General features: G+C 37.2%; 1 protein-coding gene across 10 annotated transcripts in view; it reads right to left on the reverse strand.

The window, feature by feature from the left end:
* The window catches only part of ATG10 (autophagy related 10), a 267,932-nt gene that overhangs the window by 82,026 nt on the left and 162,540 nt on the right, over positions 1-23,366 (reverse strand). For all 10 annotated transcript variants that reach the window (XR_005782828.1, XR_005782863.1, XM_040449437.1 and 7 more), the window contains 2 exons: positions 19,029-19,167; positions 4,133-4,230 (listed from right to left, as the gene is read on the reverse strand). Coding sequence is in view for 8 of the 10 variants with exons in the window: in XM_040449437.1 (XP_040305371.1) it covers positions 4,133-4,230; positions 19,029-19,167 (237 nt within the window). In the remaining 2 variants the exon portion in view is untranslated. The remainder of the gene's footprint in view (positions 1-4,132; positions 4,231-19,028; positions 19,168-23,366) is intronic.

The raw sequence follows: 23,366 nt of genomic DNA on the forward strand, positions 1-23,366 counted from the left end.
TATCAGTAATTGGTTCCTTTGTATTACCTAGTAGTATTCCCTAGTAAGGGTGTACCACTTTGTTTAATCTCCATGCTCTGAAGGACATCAGAGTTGTTTCCATTTGGGCTATTATGGATATAGCTTCTATAAACACTGGTGCAAAGCCCTTATATTTTACAGATACATACTTAAATTTTTATGGATGAGATATCATATCTAGGATTTGCTTTAAAAAATTTCACATTGGGTAAGACACTAAAATAAATAAGATTGACCATTAGTTTTTAAATGTATTATACTATTACCTCTACTTTTGTATATGTTTATAATTTTCCATAATATAAAGTTGACAAACAAGAAACTAGTACAAAACAATTACTTATCTGACCACTTACACACACACATACATAAAAACACACATCTTCAAGTAAAATTGAAGGTATACTTTCTTATATTATGACTTTTAGTCTGTGCCAAGATCACAGGAGTTCTTTACCTAAAACAGCCCACACCTATGAGTGATCATTATTGTAACATTCATTGTACCAATTTGGGCAGATCCAACCTAGGCATCTGTTAACTTACTTTCAGAAGTTCTTTATTAGGCTACAGGGTTGAGATAATAGGTAATTCGTAATATTGGACAAAAGCAGGTAAGTAATCACCATAATCAAATGTATGAGATTCATTAGTGGCTTGTCGTCAAAAGAGAGCATTCATGTCTGACATGAACAGGTCCTTATCATCAAGACAAATGCTGAGAGAACAGAAGTGTGATTACTAAAGATGAAGAGCAACAAACTATATGAGCACAATCAAGCCTTAAAATGAAGTGAAATGCATTTTATATTATGTGAGGGCTGCTTTTGTCTTTAAGCCACTCTGGAGGACAGGATATTATTATCACGTTCAGTCTGCAAGCTAATGGCTCTTTAGTATAATTCTGCAAAACGCTATTTACCATTCAGTGTCGCCAATCTTCTATCAGCTCATTCTCCCCTAGTGCTGCATCACACCATCCCCATTACCCCACTGAGGACACCCTACTTTTTCTCCAGATGGGCTTTACAAAAATGAAGACCCACTCTCTCAAACATCTCAAGCAAAAAAAAGCATGCAAATACCAACTCATTAACAAATCTAGGATTAAAAGCCAAGACCTCCAAAGGAGATATTCATGATGACTTTCACATGTCAGGAATGCAAAGGCAACAAAAGAGTTTCCCTGGCAAGGTCTTTAAACACTGGACATGCACCGTGACAAGCAATTCTAAAGCTTAAACAAAGTTTGTTGCCAAAAGTGGGATACCTGTCCACAGATTAATCCCCATAAGACAAGTTCCAAAGGAACAACTAAATATTACAGTTGTGCCGTACTTTGGTGATACCAACCATCCCTCCCATTAAATGAGCCCCACGCTTGGGTGTTAACAATCAGCGCTTATTGTGATTTCATCATTACTACTATACTATGACAGGTAGGAAAAAGATGGTCTGTTAATAAGCTGTCTATCTGCCACTTAAGTATCCACAAATGAAAAGATATTAGTCAATTTCTTTAAAAACAATCCAAGTACAGATTGGTTCATTTGGCTGGTTTAGCAACTTACGATTCTATCAATAGAAAGAAATCTGTTGGTAACGTGGTATTAGGAAACTAAGAAAATACAGTTGAGTCCAAAGTCTTGTTCATAGGTCACAAGTCAGAACAGAGGCACATAGAATTAAAACCCAAAATGACACAGATCACCAGGAATTGTGCTATGGTCTTGCACTGAGATTAATAACAGGGCTGCTAGTGGCAGAAAAAGGAAAAGGATAAGAATTGGGCTCAGGAACAAAACGCAAAATGGAAATTAAAAGGAACAGACAAAAAAGGCACTAAAGTGAAATACATGTGTGTTTCAGGATCTTTGTTATCTATCTTTTGCCTCTACTTTTTGCCATCTTCCTGGACTCTTGTAACCAAACATTTTCTGGGTCCTGTGGATTCTGACACTACAGTATACATTTGGAGACAGTCTGTGGTCACTAGCAGAACAATGGAAGTTGAAACTCGTAGCACTCAATACTTAAAGGTTAATCTAAAACGCTTAGCATAGGGGCATTTTGTGGCTCAGTCAGTTAAGTGTCTGACTCTTGGTTTTGGCTCAGGTCATGATCTCATGGTTCGTGAGATCAAGCCCCATGTCTGGCTCCAGGTGTGGAGCCTGCTTAGGGGATTCTCTCTCTCTCTCTCTCTCTCTCTCTCTCCCTCCCTCTCTCTGCCCCTCCCCCACTTGTCCACACACTCTCTCTCCCTCAAAATAACCTTTAAAAAATAAAAAAAATCAGGGCGCCTGGGTGGTTCAGTCGGTTAAGCATTCTGACTTCAGCTCAGGACATGATCTCACAGTTTGTGGGTTCGAGCCTGGCATCAGGCTCTGTTGTTGACAGCTCAGAGCCTGGAGCCTGCTTTGGATTCTGTATCCCCCTCTTTCTCTGCCCCTCCCCTGCTCATGCTCTGTCTGTCTCTATCTCTCAACAATAAATAAATGGTAAAAGAAAAACAAATTAAATAAATAAAATGCTTTGCATAACATAAAACACTCTTGCCAAAAATCTTTATGATTGGATTTGCTTATATAACTCTTTATCCTTCTTCATAGCAACCACCCATGCCTGGTCTACACTACTGGAATTTCAGAGGGGGTCACTTTTGTGAGCTGAAGTGGTTTCAAGAAAGAAACTTGAGAGAACAAAAAGGAAATATAAAGATAGAACAAAGGCAATAGGGAAGTCTTTAAGTCTGGAAAGAATTCTAAGAACAAAGTGCACAGAATAGCTTCTGGAAAATGGAAAGCCTTGTTCAGAAGGAGCTGAGGCTATATAGAGTGGAGTAGGAGTAGAAGATCAGCTCAAAAGGGTAGGATGGAGCCAGGGGATGGCAGCCATAGAGCCCCAGTCAGGCATTTAGACCACATGGCATAGGCTTTTGGAAGCTACTGCAGGTTTACACATAGGCAAGATAAGTGCACCATGGTTAGGAGGATGTGACTAATGGTAGGAGCAGGGAGTGAAGGAACAGACCTGAGGTTCAAGGGCTTACTAATTGTTCCAGGTGAGGCCACAGGACTAGATCTATGTGTGAGTGCAATGATGGGAAGGGAAAGGAAAGGATTAATTTCAGGGGCTGTGTACTTAAACCTAGTTTTGTCCCTAATTAAAACCTACAAAATGGTCCTTTGGAGTCACTGTCAAAGAACTACTTACAAGATACTAAGGATTCTTATGCTGATTGGGAGGTAAACTGTCGTTATTATGATCAAACACATAAGAGAGCATAAAGATTTTAATGGCTGATAAGGTCATTTTTAAAGGAGGCTTTGATTAAGCTTAACAGAGGCTGGGAAAAAATAAGATTTTTGATATAAGTAAAAATTATTTTTAAGGAGACCATGATTGGTTGCAAGGTGATGAGTATTTTTAAATTTCTAAAATAATTAACTGCTGATTTTAGCAAGGCAGTAATAATGACTTATATGATTGACAGATCTATTTTTCTCTACTTTTACAAATCTACTTTTTATATCTACTTTTGCAGATGCATTTTCTCTACTTTTTTCAGATCACTTATTGCAAACCTATTATTAATCAAAAGTTAATTTTTTGGCAAACGTACCTATGAGTAAAATTCTGAAGCACTGTAGATGACACAAGCTAAATCATGTACTTCTTAGTGAATATGCCAACTTAGTTTCTATTCTCATTTCCTTCATACATTTTTATTGACTGCTTGCTATATGGTAAGTACCGTATCAGTGCTAGGTGTACCATAAAGAGAAAGAAAACAGGGTCTGCCCACATGGGAGCACACGGTATAATGACAAAGAAAGACGTTAATATGTTTTTTAAAAACTATCTAAATATATAATTTAAAATTGTGATAAGCACTATAACGGAAAATTATAGGATGTTTTGAGAGTTTATAACAGGAAGGCTAAACCAACTCTGGATCTGAGAAGGTGTTTTAAAGGAAACTGTTTCTGAACTGAAATTTGTAAGGATATAGAGAAATGAAATAGGCAAAAAGAGTAGGGGAGAGAATACGAGAAGAAAATACGAGCAGAGGGAAAGAATGACATATAATAAAATAAAAATATTCTCTAACCTGTTGGGTAATAGTGTCCCATGGCTCCTGCAGCAGCCTTGTCTTATAGCACTCGTGGATTCCTTCCCATATGTGCTTCAGAGCTAAAGGTCTTCCATCTGCAAAAGTGCATGGTAAAGACTGTCAGTAATCCATCTGACACAATGGTGCTTGGTGTCTATCTAAAACTACTAGAAGAATATTATATTTTTTAAAAAAATCTTTGCTAGTACACATATTACTTATGTATCAAAAGAGTGCTATAGGAATTACTATTTTCTTCCTGAGGGAAATTTAAACAGTCAAGCTTCTCTCCTTTGTAAGCATCTAGCAGTTAAATTATCTGCTCATTCATTGCCTATAGGAATTCTGAAAAATAAATAAAATCCAAATGTATTTTAGAGATGACTAATAGATACAAGCATAGGAAAAAGACCAGGTAGACAGACTTCCATACTCACAAGGGTGCACTACGAATACCTCTGAAATCTTAATACTCCCTCTAGTTCTTAAATCAAAGACCATACACATGCTTCATTCACTCTCTCATTGACTAAATATCTGTAATGTTCAAATCACACTGCTGAGTACCATGGGGAATAGAGAAAAGGAAAGCACACAGTTTCTCCTAGTAAGAAGCGTACCATTTGCTAGTGAAACTATGACAAAGTATATCGAGAGTATATTGATACTAAAACACTAGGTAGAAAGAGGTCACTGCCAAGATGAAAACTGCAATTCTCAGACAGTCCAGAGGAGGGAGCCATTAACACCCAGTGTTTGTGACAGGTGGAGAAGGAATAGTTAAGGCTGGAGGAACATGAGAAGGAATCAGTATGAAGAGATTAAGACAATGTCTAGTGAACAAGAGTTCTCTCTTCCTTTCTTTAAACAGCTTTGACAATTCACCTATATTCGTAACAATCCAAATAATTTATTTTATGAAGGCCACTATGGCATAAGGTTAGTAGAGAAATAGGTGTCTAAATTGGCAAAATAAAGTAGTAAGAGAAAATTACCTAAAGACCTTGAAAGCACAAACTGCTGGCAGAAGGTAGTCTTACTACTAGAACTTAATGCTACTGTCCCACTCAGAGCTATCAAGTCCTCAGAACTTATGAGTGTGCTCCCTTCTTTAGGCAAGTGGAAAATAACACTTAAAGAAAGCTCATCAGTACGTCAAATCATTAGACCTGAAGAAGTATTTGGTCATCAGGTTACAATAAAACTCAGAGAAATAATCTACTCAAACCACACCCCCAAAAGCAAAAGGTAATTTCATTCAGACTTATGGAGTTTAAGTAGAGATGGCGAAGTGTAAGAGAAGATCTCTGGACTTGGGAGTCCAGGCTGAGTTTGAATTCTGCTGTTGAATTCTGTTGTTGAATTCTGAGTTTGAATTCTGCTGTTTGAATTCAGCACTCTCTATGTGACTGCAAGCTATCTGGCTTTCAACCTTACCTGTAAATGGATAATTATCCTTTTCAAATTCTGTTCACGTGAACAGGTGTGCATCAGTGAACACACCTGGGACTGGGTCAGGCACACAGTCAGAGCTTAATACATAGTAGGTATCTCCTCCTAGCTCCCACTGAACGGCTCCAGTAACTTTCACACTACAAAGCTAAGGGATTCACTTAAGGGCCATTATTTCTTGGAATTTTCTCATGTCCCTACACCATGCACATTGTGTTTGATGATATAATACATTAATACCATAGGCAGGGCATTTCTCATGTTTGACCTGAAAAGTTGAACTTTTCCTCAACCTTTATTTTCAATAAATAGCAATAGAATATTTTGATACATTTTCAATAAGTATCTTCATCTTGGCATTTATCTGGCGGCAGGAGACCATTATCTTGTGATAAATAGTTTTATTTCATTGACATTTCCATGTCTGTAAAATGAACAAGATTTATTCATCCAATTAACATTTGAATGTCATGTTTAGCTACAAGTTAAAAACAAGCTGCCTTCAGTATCTGTGTTATATTATTTTCTGAACACATTTACAGAGCAGGGCCAAACTTTGCCCTTAAGATAAGCACTACACATCTTCAAAATATGTATGTGCACACGTGTGTGTGTGTGTGCGCACTGATGTTCAAAGAGGGGATTAGGATCTTAAGTACTTCAATGTTAAAAAGTAAACCAAATAATAAAATTATAAACAGATGACATGCTTTTAAAATAATTTTCAGATGTCAAAGTTAGAAGAAATCAAGTCGTAGGAGAATAAAATGTTAGAGCTGGTATAATTACTCAATTTATCAATAAGGCAACCAAGGTCTTGGGAACCATACATCAGCCAAAATTATGCAGCCAGTTCATGACTGCACTGGAGGTGGAATTGCCCTTCCTGCTCGAAGTGCCCTTCCTGCTGTTCCCTCGGCCTGTGAGGGGTGTCTCAGTGCCCTTCCTGCTGTTCCCTCAGCCTCTGAGGGCGGAGACCATGTTTATTCTTTCCCCACTATAGTCCCACAGTGCAGTTCCAAGCCCCATCACTCACACATTGCAAATGCTTTATAAATATTTACTGAATAAATGATAAATGAAAGGACACCCTACTTAATCTTATTTCCTCTAAGACAGAGAAAGGCTTTGCAGACCTAGAGAAGAATGCTGGGTTTAATGTCAATAACGATTTTAATTTTACTCCTTAAAATATTCCACCCAACAACCTAAGGATGGGGTAAGTGGTTCAGATATTACCACTGACAAAAACCCACATATTCTGCTGTAACCATTCATACAAAATGCAATAATCAGCAGCTAGCAGCAATGTGGAAAGACCCAGAACAAATGGTATAAAATATTTTCATCAGATTTGATGCTAGAGTTGAGGGTATGTGACATAAATTTTCAGACAACACCAAATTTACAGGGAAAAAAAGCTAACATATTACAACAGAGGAATTAAAAAAATGATCTGCTCAACTTAGAATAACAGATAATTACAGAGTTAAAAATAATAAGTTCAAAGCATAAAAGGATGCATGATACTCCTACATGCATGTTTGTAACAGTGCTACCTACCTGCTAGAAAGAGAACAGTGTTTTTTAAGTGAATAGATGTGATTAAATCCTCTAACGCATTTACAGAATGTTTAAAAACACACGTACTAAGACGCCTGGCTGGCTCAGTCATTTGAGCATCCGACTCTTGATTTCAGCTCAGCTCGTGATCCTGAAGGTATGAGCTGTGACTGGGCACATGGTAAAGGCTTAGAGAAAAGAACCCACATCATATTTTATTAACTCATTATTGTCTTATGTGTATGTGGGAGGCTTGTGGGATCAAGCTGTGTCGGGCTGCACGATGAGCATGCAGCCTGCTTGAGATTCTCTCTGTTGTGTGTGTGTCTCTCTCTCTTTCTCCCTCTCTCTCTCCATGACTCATGCCATCTCTCTCTAAAATAAAAAAAATATATTAATAATATGCTCTTTAAAAAAACATGAATTGGGTGCCTGGGTGGCTCAGTCGGTTGAGCATAGGACTTTGGCTCAGGTCAGGATCTCATGGCTCGTGAGTTCAAGGCCCATGTCGGGCTCTGTGCTGACAGCTCAGAGCCTGAAGCCTGCTTCAGATTTTGTGTCTCCCTCTCTCTCTGCCACTCCCTTGATCACGCTCTGACTCTCTCTCTCTCAAAATAAATAAGTATTAAAAAAAAAAGGATTAATGATGCTTAAATGAGTGCTTATACTAGCTACTCTGACAAGAGTGCCAATCTCTCCAGCTTCTGCTGACCATTTCCACTGCAGATGATTTGGGAAATATAGCTTTGCCTCCCGCATACACATATGACAATAATAACTTAATGAATTATGATGTGGGTTCTTTTCCCTAACCCTTTATCATCAATGTGCCCAGTCACAGCTCTTACCCTCATGATCAAAGACATACGAAAGTTAGTTTTATGATCTTTTATGCAAAAACAAAAATGTTTGACCTAATCATAAAATATATTCAAAATATTATTGTGACTCTAATTATTTCAAAACCAAATGGAAACTTCAGAAATTCCAGTGAAACCATTAAACTGAGATCATCAAATAGATTTAAAAAATCATGTCATAGAAGTAGAGCTTAAATGTTACAGTTCTTTAAAGAACTTTGTGATTTTTTTTTAAATTTTAGACAGAGCATGCACAAGCTGGGGAGAGGGGGAGAGAGAGAGAGAGAGAGAGAGAGAGAGAGAGAGAGAATCCCAAGCAAGCTCCATGCTCAGTGCAGAGCCCAACATGGGGCTCGATCCCATGACCCTGAGATCATGACCTGAGCTGAAATCAAGGGTCAGACATTCAAATGACTGAGCCACCCAGGTACCCCTGGACTTTGTGATTTTGAATCTATCTATTTATGAAAACCAAAGACCTGAGGCGCCTGGGTGGCTTAGTCAGTTAAGCGTCAGACTTCAGCTCAGGTCACGATCTCGCGGTCCGTGAGTTCGAGCCCCACGTCGGGCTCTGGGCTGATGGCTCAGAGCCTGGAGCCTGCTTCCGGTTCTGTGTCCCCCTCTCTCTTTGCTCTGTCTCTGTCTCAAAAATAAATAAACGTTAAAAAAAAATTTAAAAAAAAAAAGAAAGAAAACCAAAGACCTGAAACTTTAACTTAACATAAAATCGTGGGCATAAGTAAATATTTAGTTAAGCTCATGAAACACATTATAATGTGCCTTCATGTTCAGTTGAAGGTATCTTCAATCAGAAACTTTAAATCATGCTAAGAGGGTCTATTTTTTCTGTCTGGCCTCAGTCAGATATGACATAAGCATACTCAATCAACAACTCCCTAGTTTTAGACCTAAGATATTCGATAGCACCAATTTTAACATGCTTAGAAATCTCATTAATCACACTGAGGCTGAGAAGCTCAGTAAAATCCCTTGCATACTTGAAAAATTGAAGTAGAAGCTGAAATAATTTCAGCGGCAACCTACAAAGCAAGCATGGTAAATTAAGGTCATTTATTTAACAAGTGTTTATAGAGTGCCTACTGTGTGCCTCTATCTCCTGGAATGACAATACACATCTGAGCTAAAGGAATATTCTGTCAGCAACCTAGAATGTCAATGACAAAAGAAGAAGAGACATTGGATGAAAAATAGAATAATTAAAAAGTACAATCTTTAGCAACTGCCAGTAGCATTTAATTTAACAATTTTCATATAAAATCTCTCAATTGAATAATAACCTACATGTCAAGTAATCTATATATTACTCAAAATGTGCGGCTCTCTAAATTAAATTTCTCAGGGCTATTAGTTTTCATGAATCAAATAACAGCATGAGATATTTCACCGGCACCACCTAACTCTAGCACAAGCACGCAGAAGTCACCTTTATCCTATTGTGCATGGTTTCACTAAAATTTCATAACTCCTAAAATGAAGATTACAGAGAGTATACATTATTTACAGTAAGTTGAATAATAATGTTCTGAACGTGGTCACTAGAAATAAAAAGGAAAGGGTGTATTATTCACAATGAAATCTGTCATTATTCAATATACTGTCTTCAAGAGAGGTTTGAAGGATATAAAATTCATGTCATACTCCACAGTAAGGCAGAGATGATGCTCCACCAAAGGGGAAAATTCATTTTTGCTTCAGTGAGAAAATTATATTGTGATATGAAATGAGTGTTAATTGTTCATGTACATTCATACCAGAAACTATGCTGCCTAATTCTGTAATTTTTATTTATTCCTATGTACATTTCTATCATTTTGTGTCTTTATTAATCTCAGGAAACCTAAAAAAAAATTCCAAAAATACAGATTATGGAAACTTCTCTTTACTTACATACGACATCAGTTAACCTACATGTTTCCTAAATTTTGGTTACTGCATCATGCAGTAAAAAATGAGCTAAAGAGTTGGAGTCTCAATCCCATAGTTTTCTACGTACCTTTGAATAAATCATTTAACCCCTCCGAGCACTCAGTTTTTATGCATGTGCACAAGGATAATACCAGCTCCTATTTTACAACGTTATTGTGAGGATCAAGATACACACCACACCTAGCATTATTTTTTTAATGTTTTTATTTATTTATTTATTTATTTATTTATTTATTTATTTATAGCCCAATGCAGGGCTCAATCTCACTAACCACCATGAGATCATGACCTGAGCGGAAATCAAGAGTCAGAAGTTTAACCAACTAAGCCACCCAGGTGCCCCAACATAGCTAGCATTATTGAAAGGTACTACATGCCAAGCCCCATTTCATGTATCAGCTTACAAACCTCAAAACTCTATGAAGTAGGTATTACTACTATGATTATTATTATCTCAAAAAAACTTTTTTTTTGAATGACAGAAAAAAAAAAGTTAGATAACTGCAGTTCGTTAGTAGCAGAGCTAGGAATCAGAACCAATGCTTTCTGGCTCCAGACCCTGCACTTTTACCGCTACACTCTGTCGCTACCCAGGAGCTCTGTGCAAACCATAAAGCAATGCACACATATTGGTCATGCTGTTGTAGTTGTCACTAGTGGTCTCCACTAACACTGCCTAACCTAGGAGTATCTAGAATTTTGCCTTTCCTGGGTTTCTTACTAGGCTGTCCTGCTCTTTCACTCATCACTGCATGGACAAATCCCAAGTCCAGCCAAGATCTCTCTTAATCACTCCAGCTCAAGATAATCTCTGCTCTCTGAGCCCTGGTAGCAGTTTTCCCCCCAGCTTTACTGAGATATAATGGACATATAAAATTGTGTAACTTTAAGGTATACAACATGACTTAATATATGTATATATTAGGAAACGTTTACCACAAAAGGTTAGTTATCACATCCATCACCTCGCATAGTTAACCATTTGTATGTGTGTGGTTAGAACATTTAGAATGTACTCTCTTAGTTAACTTTCAGGTGTACAATAAAATATTGTTAATGATAGACACCATGCTGTATATTAGATCCCCAGAACTACTTATCTTATAAACGAAAATCTGTACCCTTGAGCCAACATTTCCTCATTTCCCCTACTGCCCAGCCCCTGGCAACCACCGATCTACGCTTCGTGGTGGCAATTTTTACCTCTATTATGGCTATTAACATATTGTCCTTGTTAGTGAATTTCAGACCTGTCTTGTTTCCCTCACTAGACCATATGCTCCTTGAGGGCATCATCCATCTCTGATTTCCTTTATTCATCTCTGTATCCCACAGACACCTTCATGCCTTGTGCACAAATATTTTTGAATGGTTGGATAGATGAACATTCAACATTATTTCTACAGCAATTAGCACAATTACTACTAAGAATAAAGACTGAACAATCATGATAAAAAAAAAATCACAATTTATATTAAAAAAAAACATGCTTGGGGGCACCTGGCCAGCTCAGTCAGTTCAGCGTCCAACTCATGATTTCCACTCAGGTCATGATCTCACGGTCATGAAATTGAGCCTTGCATGGGGCTCTGCACTGAGTATGGGGCCTGTTTGGGATTCTTTCTCTCTCTGCCCCTCCCCCATGTGCCTCTCTCTTTCTCTCTCAAATAAACAAATAAATAAATAAATAAATTTAAAAAACATGATTATATAAATCTATAGTATTAAGTAGATGCAGATAGAGTGGATATTTTATTTTTCAGTATCCAAACATACTTGCAACTTGGGAGAGAAATTCCAAAATAAGTAGAAGGCAGAGCCCCACTTCTCACCACTGAAGCCAAAGGAAGGCACACATTCCTGTCATTCTAATGCATTCAGATAACTCTAAGTTCTACCTTTCCAAGAAATCCTTTTTTTGTTTATCATGGTCAGCTCCAATTATTTGCAACCAAGTATACCTAACAAATATAGCCCAGACAAATGGTTTAAAAGACTTGCTTAATCATTATGTATTTTTAAAATTACCAGTGCAAATTTTTTAAATGTTATATATTTGTCTAGTAATTTGAGTAGAAAACAAATATATCTTTCAATTACATGAGAAAGTGTATGTAGGTTGCAATCTATTTTTATGAGAAATATGGCCAACAGGACAAAAAGGAGTAATTTTTTAATGTTTGTTTGTTTGTTTATTTATTTATTTTTATGTAGTTTTTTAATGTTTACTTTGGACAGAGAGAGAGAGAGATACACACACAGGGCGAGCAAGGGAGGGGCGGAGAGAGAGGGAGACACAGAATCTGAAGCAGGCTCCAGGCTTCGAGCTGTCAGCTCAGAGCCTGACATGGCGCTCGAACCCACGAACCACAAGATCATGACCTGAGCTGAAGTTGGATGCTCAACCAAAGGAGTCACTGAGGCACCCTAATGTTTATTTATTTTTGAGAGAGAGAGAGAGAGAGAGAGAGAGAGAGAGACAGAATCTGAAACAGGCTCCAGGCTCTAAGCTGTCAGCACAGAGCTTGACACAGGGCTCGAACTCATTAACTGTTAAATGGTGCCCTGAGCTGAAGTAGGACACTTATTGAGGTAGGACACTATTGAGCCACTCAGAAGCCTCCAAAAGTACTGATTTTGAGTCACCATAAACAGTCCACATATTGTGTTAAAAACTAGTAATAATGCAAGTGATCCTATAATCTCTCATTTAAATTAAGTTAAATACTTACCTAGTGGAAGTACATACAAAACCTTCTTGAGGAATTTCTTAATCAGAAAATGTCCCAAGGGAAGCAACGTTGGGTCCACAACATACCCAAGATACCGATTTTGAATTGATACCTACCTATTCATCGGCACTCCAAGGACCAAATCACCAGATGAATATCTACGAGGTTAGGTCTACTAGTTCTGAAACAGAAGGCACTCTACCCAAAGTGTTCTGAGGCTTTGATTCCAACCTCATGGTCCGGCATCCCAGTACTCAGCATTTTGGACTCCTGGCTCTCTTCAAACCTCGGTACCTCCAGCACTTGGACCTACTATGCTGTATAGAAGTACCTTGAGTATCCATCTAACTTGATCCTCTCCCTACAGAAAAGGCAGTCCCCACCTTCTTAGCATAGCACCTAATATATGGATTTAAAGAACTCTGCTTTGATGACTTTAAAGAAGGAGGAAAGCAATAACCTAGCTTCAAATTGAACAGTGGTATTTTTTCACCAGATTTAGAAAATAGGCAAATGAGTTTTTGTGCTGTGCATACAGTATGCACTTATGTATGTTTTTAAAGGCTGTTTCACATAGGACCCATTTGCCAAGAGTAAGCAAAGAAATGTTTCTTCTTTATGGAGCACAACACAAGCATCCACCTGTCTAGGAAAGCTAAAACATAGTCTCTCACAGGTAAGAAAATAAACTTACCTTTTCATGTCTTCTTTTCATCTCTAGATCCACTTAAAATCTGTTGCTTTTTGTGAATGTGGTGTTTTGTACTAACACAAGTTAGAATGAACCTTTTGGCTAATTAGCTCTCCCTGTAGTTTTGTTTCACATTTCTCTCACATTTTTTTCTTTAATACATTCTTAAACCAGGGCTTGATTTTTCAATGGGATTCTATTCCCATCATATGTCCTAAGCCAGCATCTTAACTCCCCATATTGTTTCAAGCATTTACATGGTTCAACAAATAATTCTTGTTAAACATCCTCTATTGTTTGGATTTTTCAATTTGAATATCTTTGTATGAGTTAAATAGTTTTTCATTATTTCTTAATAACTTTCACTGTTTGCTCTTTAAATTTCATTTCAATCCCTAGAATCTCTTTTCAACTTACTAAAATTCATGTTCCATTCCATTATCATGGCTGTGGCTAGATTTACTAACTTATATAAATACATGAACTTCCTTAAAGATTCTCTGCAATCAAATAAGACTCTAAATTACCTGTCAAATCATTTTCTAGTTTCTGCTTATTGTAAATAATTAACTAGAATCATTTTTGCCTCGATCTTTAAATACCTCTCTAATCCAACTTTTCTTTACTGTTCAACAAGCTGCCTTAGCTCTCACTGTGCTGGCAACCCCTTCCAACCCATTATCTCTGTCATAATTTGACCTCAACGTATCTTTAAAAACATTTCTTCCACAGCTCATCCTAAGGAAACCTGTACTTCAAACTGGTCTCTCACTGTTCCCCAAATATGCCATCCTCTCTCCAGCTCTATAGCTTGGCACTCACCCTCCTCATCTTCTCCAATGTTTTTCCCAGCCTCTTCAGAAAAACCAACCTGTTACCTTCCCTTCCAAGCTGTTGGACGGAGCTGTGGATATTTTACTTTTATTCCCCAACGTCCTCCAGCTCCATCTTTCTGTTTTCCTGCTATTCTCTTCTATGGAATGCATAGAAGGCTATTCTCTTCTGTGGAATGCATTCCAAAGATGACTTCTTGTTCCAGACCATGAACAAGCCTCTTACTCTTCTTCTTTGATGATTTACACACTGCTCTAAGTCCAAACTTTCCATTATTCTCCCTTTATTCTGGCCTTTATCATGGTTTGGTTCATACTGCCTTTGAGAGTGAATCATTCTTTGGCTATTCCTTTCTCCCTGTTTCTCAATAAGCATCCTTTAGGCGTATAACAAGTAGACAAATCTTCCACATGAAATATCTGGGTTACATTTTTAATTCTATACACTTACTCCCTGGGCCAATAATAGAATGGATCTCCAGAAAGAACAGACATTCAGTTGCTGAATGGAAGAAATGTTTCCTTCCCTATTCAAAAGCAGCCCTACTGACTAATTAAAGAAATATGTCAAAACAGTTCCCAAGAAGAACCCATATGTCAGCCAAAGAATTAAATATTTTGAAAATGAGAAGAACCACTTGGTCTATTTTTCAATAGAGATTGAGAACAAAGGAAAAGAAGAAAGACAGAGCAGGAATAAATCAGAATTCAAGCTGAAATAAATATAGAAATCTCTAGTTGTAATGAAAAGGAAAACTATGTAAGCTTAGGACTCTGGTGAAGCCCTAAGACATTATGTACATGCCTAAGGTTTTCACTACATTTCTAACACTTGCCATAAGCTTTTGACCAAAACCAAGCCCTCCAAAAGGAAAAATGGGACACAAAAAGGTCCTGAAATGATGGGCAATACACAAAGCCTTCTGCATGATATAAATACTTCTCTACCACAACGTGCTTCAAAAATAGTGGTGGCGGGGGGAGGGGAGTGCCTGGGTGGCTCAGTCGGTTAAGCATCTGACATCATGGCTCAGGTCATGATCTCATGGTTTGTGAGTTTGAGCCCCACGTCGGGCTCTGTGCTGACAGCTGGGAGCCTGGAGCATGTTTCAGATTCTGTGTCTCCTTCTCTCTCTGCCCCTCCCCAACGTGTGCTCTGTCTCTCTATGTCTCTCAAAAAATAAATAAACATTAAAAAAAATAGTGGTTGGGGGGGCCGTTAGTGAGCACTTGAAAATGTCAGTGTTTTTCTAAGAATGGACTTCATAAACTGCCAAGCACTATTTGAATGTACAGTATTTATTATTACTACACAGAAGGGCAGTTACCTCTCACCCACTGCTGGGTAACAAATGTATTAAGTGTGTTCCACTGCCCCCTCCAAACTTAAAATTGGAAAAGGAGTTAGAAAAAGAAGAATACTGGGAAGGACTTAGTTCTTCTCTTAAACCCATGTTACCCCCTAGGGAACTGGGATCCTAAATGCCCAAGTAGTAGGAATGAGAGGTGCTCACTCAGCAGCAGAATGTGTCATAATTTGGCTGTCTGCCTTCAAGGAGCAAATAAAAAATATGTGTTTAAAGAAGCAGGGCAGCTGCCCAGCGAGTTTGGATGCCCACCCCTTGAGTACTCAGGACTCTTTTTTCCTTAGTCAACCACTCATGCAGTCTCTGAGACGCATCAGACTAAAGAGTAACGATATGTAGTTGTTTTGGGTCCTGAAGTTCCTGGAGACAACAGCATCACTCTCTTCCTTATAACCCTCCAGAGCAGTTCAAATAAGACCCCATCACAAGGTTTCCATCTTTGGGTTGTATGCAGAAATGGTTAGAAATTCTTCATCATTGGTTCATTGAGTAATACTTACTGATACTGTATCACAGTTGATACTGTGGGTATCAAAATGAGTAAGAGAAATAACAAATGTCATATATGTATTACACACATGCACACACACACACACACACACACACACACACACACACCACTGCTATGAATAAAGCTTATCACTTTGTAGGTTGTAGATACTCACTATCAATTTCCTTCCTCCCTCTTTTTACCTTACAGCTCCACCTTCTAACTTATTATTTTACAGGGGACAAGCAAACAAATAGTTCTGTTACAGTGAAACTTGTGATATTATATATGATATGATGTGAAATGATATGACAATAAGTGACCAGAGCAAGTGCCATGTTAGCTGAGTCCTAGGCAATAGTTGGCATGGTGGTCATTGGCCAGTACAGAGGAATAAGAAGTATTCCCATTCACAATTCAATGTGTCTGCATTTCAAGAAACACAATAAATATTTCTTCTGGAGTCTAAACCATAAAAGAAAAGGTCCTATCAATTTAAATGGGAACTATTACTACTAACTGCTTTACCTAAAAAACAAAACAAAACAAAACAAAACACAAAAAGAAATATCAGAAGAAAATTCAGATCAGAGCAGAGAAACTAAATTTTTACTAACAATCAAATGGAAAAGAAATTCTAAATATCTGTGAAAAACAAGGCTAAGTGAACTATTTCTGAAGCAACAAAAAGACCCCTGAGCAAGAAATTTTATAATCATCCTCTTTCTAGGTCGGAACTCTCTCAGAATGAGACAAAGAAAAATCTGGACCTGGAATATGAGGAATACGTTAGGAATCCATTCACCACACTAACAGACATTTGTTTAACAAACAGATGGAGGGCCAGAGTAATCAGATGTAACAGGAAATGGGAATGGAATAAGGGGAATACATGAAAAATTATGACTCTAGAATAAAGGGCGAAACATTTTTAGAATGTCCATTAGGTTACATTAGCAGAGAAGAGAAAAGAAATACCTAGAATATGATAAAGGAAAGAACCATTTTTCATGTTTCTCTACAGGAAAAAACCCAGTATGCTTTAAAAAATTAAATTTGATATTTTAATGTACCTGAATAAACACTAAATAAATTCTGGAATTTAAAAATTCCTAGGGCTCATTCCACACAACACAGAACAGAGAGGAAGGAACAAGGAATCCTGCTGTATGAAACAAATGACTTGTTTTGGCTTTCTTTCATTAAGCATAAATAAAGGGTGTCTTAAAAGTATATAGGTAGGATCCAAGAGAGTTAGTGGGATTTATGTTTGTTTGTTTGTTTGTTTGTTTTTGAAGAAAAAGCAAACCATCATAAAGAAAAGATCTTGGGAAGTACACAAATTTCATTAAAATATAATCGCACTTGCAGGAACAATTACTGTGCTGTACTGTAAGGGGAGCTGTTGGCACATAAGAGCAAAGTGCACATATGAGCTCATCCACCGGCCTCGGCAAGACCCACTTCCAGCTAGAAGCAGTCATGTTTCAACACCTCCGATTCCCTAATGCTGACAAGCTAAACAACTTGTTTTGTCTCTGGGAGCTCTTCTCTGGTGATTAACTGCTTATGGTGAATACTAATTATATGAAAGTACAGTATTGAAGAAGTGGTGTCCTATTTCCTCTACCTGCAGCCTTGATATGTCTTTGAATCTAGAAAGGTACTGGGTAGAGACACTGCAAACCAAAAACAAGAAAAATATTTCCCTCCCCCGTGGTAAATGAATGTATCCCCTTCTACTTTTTAGTATAACAGAGTTCACTGACAAGAACCCTCCTTTAATGTTTGGACTCCAAACCAAATAGAATTACAACATAATAAAGTGGATGTTTTCAAGGCCTTTAATAATCATATGGATAAACCTGCAGCAAGAGTTCACAAATTAGTAACTATCAGTGTCCTCAATTCCCCATGTCCCATGTTGAAAATTTACCCCAAATTGTCAGTTCTTAGGAAGTGCACCTCAGATTAAAATCTTCTCACCAGGGAGTCTATGAGAATTTGTTCTTGTGTTTTAAATCCTAAGTGCTTGTTAAACCGCCAACACTGCAAAATTAGAGACCATTAAACAATATAAGGCAGCAAGTGATTAAATCTACCAAATACACATTCAAAGCAGCTTAAGCTACTTTTTAATTAAAAATAAAATATCACTGGCTAAATTCAGATGTCTTAGCTATCCAGAAAAAGTTAGAAGGCTGTTCAAAATGCAAAATGCTGCAGATAGGCCATATAGAAAAGGAGAAATAGGGGAAAGGGTAGGCTGGGGAGGCAGAGCCTCGCAATGCAGATCCGGTTTAGGCAGAGGACAAGAAGGGGGAGTCCTCATGGCACTATGGGGGGAGGACTTCATGTGGCTGCTGATTAAATAAGCTTTATCAGCCAAGTCCTCAGAGGAGACAGGGTGTTTTACCTTCTTTGGCAAGGAGAACGAGTTGAGTAACAGCATCTCAGAAAACTTAGGCACTGGAGATGTATAGATGGTCTAAGGAAATGTTAGTGCTATTTTTAAACATAGCTTGAACTAACTGATAAACAGTTTCTGAAATAATTATTAGCAATTGGAAAAGGAGGCGTGGGGGCTTTTGAGTTAATGGAATCGCTTACATTGAAAGAAATTTTTACTGTAAAGTTAGAAGTATATAAACATTGTAGCTTTAAGTTGTTCCTACTTGTTTAAAGAAAAGAAAAAGGGCCAGGGGGGCTTAGTCAACGTTGGGCAAGAGGCCAAGAATCTGAAGATCAGACTTAAGGCTGGGATGATATCATTCACTCTGAAGTCTTGATACTCTTTCTAAAGCATGAGAAAATTTACTGGTAAAACCTTACCTCACCCACACTTTTCTTATTTTTAACTCTATTTTTTTTTTCCTCTCAGGAATAATTTTCTAAATCTGCTTTCTGCCTTACATATAAATGTTATGAATTTACATTTAGCTTCCGACATGGTCTTACCTAAAAAGCTTGCCCTAAAGTAAAGCACAGGCACTTGGTAGCTACAGGAGTATAAAACATGATATTCATATTTAATCACTTGGCTTCCCGTTGTGGTCTCAGTCACTTCAGAATCATCCAGGGGTAGTTCTAAAGCCTCCTGAAAAAGAGAGAGAGAGAGAGAGAGAGAGAGAGAGAGAGAGAAAATGTGTTTGTCATTTAAAGAAAAAAAAAGTACATTAACACAGAAAGGGAAAAGAGGAGGTTTTCTTCTGGCAAAATAACAGTTAAACAAATATAGGACTATGAGGTAAGGAAAAGGGAGTTTCCAACATTAATGTTTAACATTTGAGTCGTGGGTAAATAGTAAAACCAGAAAACATCAGCATTAAGTAATTCCAGATTGTTTTTGAGAGACAAAGCAGCTCTGGGTAAAGAAACAAGAAGGGGGGGAAAAAGGCAAAAAGATCTATTGCAACAGCAACTCTGAAAAATCTTTACTGTACAATTTTAGCAACAAGATGATGGCTATACAAGCTACCTTCTTCCCTACCTGTGAAAGCTAAAAACATCCTAACAATTGAACAAGAGGCTGTGAAATGTCCCTAAAGATTCTATTGTACTTGCCAAAAAATGATTCATTGTGTGCTGAACAATTCCCAGTTCCATTTTGAATAAGAAAGTTATTTTGCAAGAGGTTGAGTTTGTTAGGTACATTTCAAAACCTGAGATGAGTCTGTTTTCTTTATTATTGTGCTATCGGTGGTATATTTCTACAATAAATCTTGATATTTATAACAGAATAGATGGCAAATATTAATGTCAACTTAAATACAGTTTTTGTAAGCATAGATGGCTCTAGCCAGCTCACTTCTCACTAATCATTCCTTACTGGTGGATTTTTTTATTATTTGTGAGTGTTTCTGAGGAATTTATCTTAATGTTTGGAAGCAATTAATTGGACATGTTGAGTCAGAATCTGGTTCCATCCACACTCACTTATTTATTTGGACTGAAGAATTTCCTTTGAAATTAAATTAGTAAAAGGAAAGAAGCAGGTTGGTATGGCTCATTTCTACCTCTCATTAAAATAGTAACAACAATGAACAATTGGAAAGAGTTACAGGAAAGATTTCAAACTTTATCAATAAGAAATAAGGTTTCCTGTGGAGATAAGTAAAGCCACAGACTGCTCTCCAGATCCGTATCTGCTTTACTAATTCCCCACTCACAGTCAATGCATTGGGGGAGATATTATACTGGATAAATCACAACCTAAGATACGTACAAAATACTTTTCACTATACTCCAGTAAACACTATCAATTAAACACAATGAATTAAATAACCAGAGACAAATCACTGAAATATATATTCCAGATACAGAAAGTTAATCCAGAAGCAAGAAAGAGGTTTTTCTGTTTGTTTATTTGAACTGTCATTAGGCAATGTTACCTGTACCTCCTTTTAAAGCAATTCTTCAAACCAAATTCTTTCTTTTTGGTCAAAGATTAGGTTGGTCAGCATTTATGTATAATTTCTTTTCTTTTTTAACATTATAAAGCATCATGTCTTTGTGACAAAAAAAATAATTGCAAACACTGCACAAGTACATAAAAAAAAAGGGAAATCTCCGTCACCCTAGCACTTCTATACCCCAGGTATGTAATAATTTTTAGCAGATTAGTGTATACTTTTAGAATTTTTTCGCCTACAAACACATTCACACACATACACCCACTCACCCACCCCTGATTTAATCACAACACATACACATATTCATTGATTAAATCATGGGCATCCTAGCATGTTGGCCATGTCAGTACTATAGATTTTGCCCTTTCTTTTGATGGCTTCACTGTATTTCAATACATGACTGTGCCATAGTTTGTTCAGTCATTTGTTTTAGTATGTCCATATTGCTAGATATTTTAGGCTGATTATAATTTTCTGCTACTACAACTAATAATTCAATACATATCTTAGCACATATATCCTTTTATACCTCTTTTTTCTGTGGTACAGATTCCGAAAGGGGACATTATTTTAAGAAAGGGTATGTACATTTTAAATTTCAATACATACTGCCAATCTATCCCCAGAAAAAAAGGCTGTATCAATTTATATTCCCAGCAAGAATGTAGGAGAATGTCTTTTCCATATCCCATAAGTACTTGAACATTATTTGTTATTAATTTTGCCTATGTGATGAATTTTTATTTTTTTTATTTTGTGAGAGAGAGAGAACGTGTGAAAGCAAGCAGAGAGAATCTTAAGCAGGCTCTCCACACTCAGTGCAGAGCCTGACATGGGGCTCGATCTCACAAACCATGAGATCATGACCTGAGCCGAAATCAAGAGTCAGACACTCCACTGACTTAGCCACCCAGGGGCCCCTGATGAATTTTTAAACATAATTTTTTGGTTGTAAATTCTAGATTCTTGATTACTAGTGAAAGTGAACATCTATTCATATGGTTATTGGCAATTTGCATTCTTCTTTGATTGCCCTGCTCTTATCCTTTTGCCTATTTTTCTGATATCTGGTTTGCATCTTTCTTATAAAATTATATACACTCTTTGTATATTAGAAATAACATTTTGGATATAGATATATCTCTCTGCATCATAGAAAAAACAAAGGTGTGCAAGGATATGTGCGATATGTAGAAGTACATATATAAATATGTACATATAACATTTTCATTCAGCTTTCTTTTTAACCTTGTTTCTTATATATTTTATCCTGAAGATTTTTTTTTTACTTTTATATAGTAGAATCTGTACATTTTCTCTTTGCAGCTTCTGAGTTGTCTGTCTTCATTAAAACGCCTCCTACTTAGGCAAACCATAAGAGCCTCTTAAATACAGAGAACAAATTGAGGGTTGATAAGGGTGGGGAGGGAGATGGGTTAAACAGGTGATGGGCATTAAGGAGGGCACTCTTTAGGATGAGCACTGGGTATCATATGTAAGAGATGAATCACTGGGTTCTACTCCTAAAACCAAGGCTACACTGTATGTTAACTAACTTGACAATTAAAAAAGAAAGGCCTCCTACTTCACCCCCACCTCACTCTCAAAAATTACAAAAATGTTAAATTTTATTCTGCATACAAATACATGTTTTTAAATTTCATTTAGATCATTAATCCATCTGAATTGTGTTTTCGTGTATGGTGTGAGGTAAGGATTTTTTCCAGATGATTTCTAATAGTGCATTCTTTCCCCCATTGTTTTTTAATGCTACCTTTACTATAAATTAAATGTGTGTGTGTGTGTGTGTGTGTGTGTTTATTCCCTATTCTTCTGTATTGAACTATTTCTCGTCTTAGACCATCACTGTCCAATTCTTAAACAAATACTGAATTGGGTTACTAATTTCTACATAAAACTTCAGATACAGACTGTCTGAGACTCAGTCCTGCTAGGGAGGATGAAATTCCTAGAAAGAAGTTTCCTTCACCTAAATTCAAATTCAACACTCAGGTATGCACTGGGGCTGATGCCAGATACATGCCAGTAGTAATCAATTGGGCATAAATCCAGTTTCTCTGGAACAGTTAGAAGACCCAAGGAATAAGAGAGAGGGGACAGAACACACTTTCTGAAGAGCCATGAGAATTCTCACTGTAACCACTATTCTCATCAGCAGGATACCTCTGTGGGGATTGAAACTTGAGCACTCTCCTCATTGGGAGTGCTGCTGTCTCCCAGTGCTGCTCTAGCTGCTCTGGGCAGCTAGCTATGGGCAAAGACATTTTTGCATCCTTAACTCATATTAAATGAATTTCAATCCTTGACCTGTGTCTGCTAGGATCCTTACATCATTCACAGTCATTGTTATGACGCCCATGCAAGTGTCATGCAATGTGGAAATCTCAGACTTCTACATCTTTTCTGCTTTCCCTTCCAAAAGTACCAAATGGTTGTAGACTACGGTTCTTGCCTTATTCATCTTTGTATTCCCAGAGACTCTAACACTGAGTTGAGAACCACAGTAAACAGTACTTTCTAATTCAGTAGCAAATCTGTTTTTTCCCATCTAAGTATTCTACAACACACTTCATAGATAATTCACCAGCAACACTATCCCCACAACAAAGTCTGAAAAGAAGTAAATGGAGGAGTAAAAATGCAAAAGATCACCAAAAAAATAATAAACAAATGGCAAATAAAGATGTTTAACATCATTAGCCATCAGGGAAATGCAAATTAAAACTACAATGAGATATCACTGTGTATCTATCAGAATGCCTAAAATAACAAATAGTGACACCTTCTAATGATGGTGGAGATGCAGAGAAACTAGATCTTTCATACACTGCTGCTTAGAGCATAAAATCATATGGCAATTTGT

The sequence above is a fragment of the Herpailurus yagouaroundi genome, unplaced genomic scaffold (genome assembly GCF_014898765.1).
Source record: "Herpailurus yagouaroundi ecotype Mexico unplaced genomic scaffold, PumYag 29, whole genome shotgun sequence".
NCBI classification, from domain to species: Eukaryota; Metazoa; Chordata; class Mammalia; order Carnivora; family Felidae; genus Herpailurus; species Herpailurus yagouaroundi.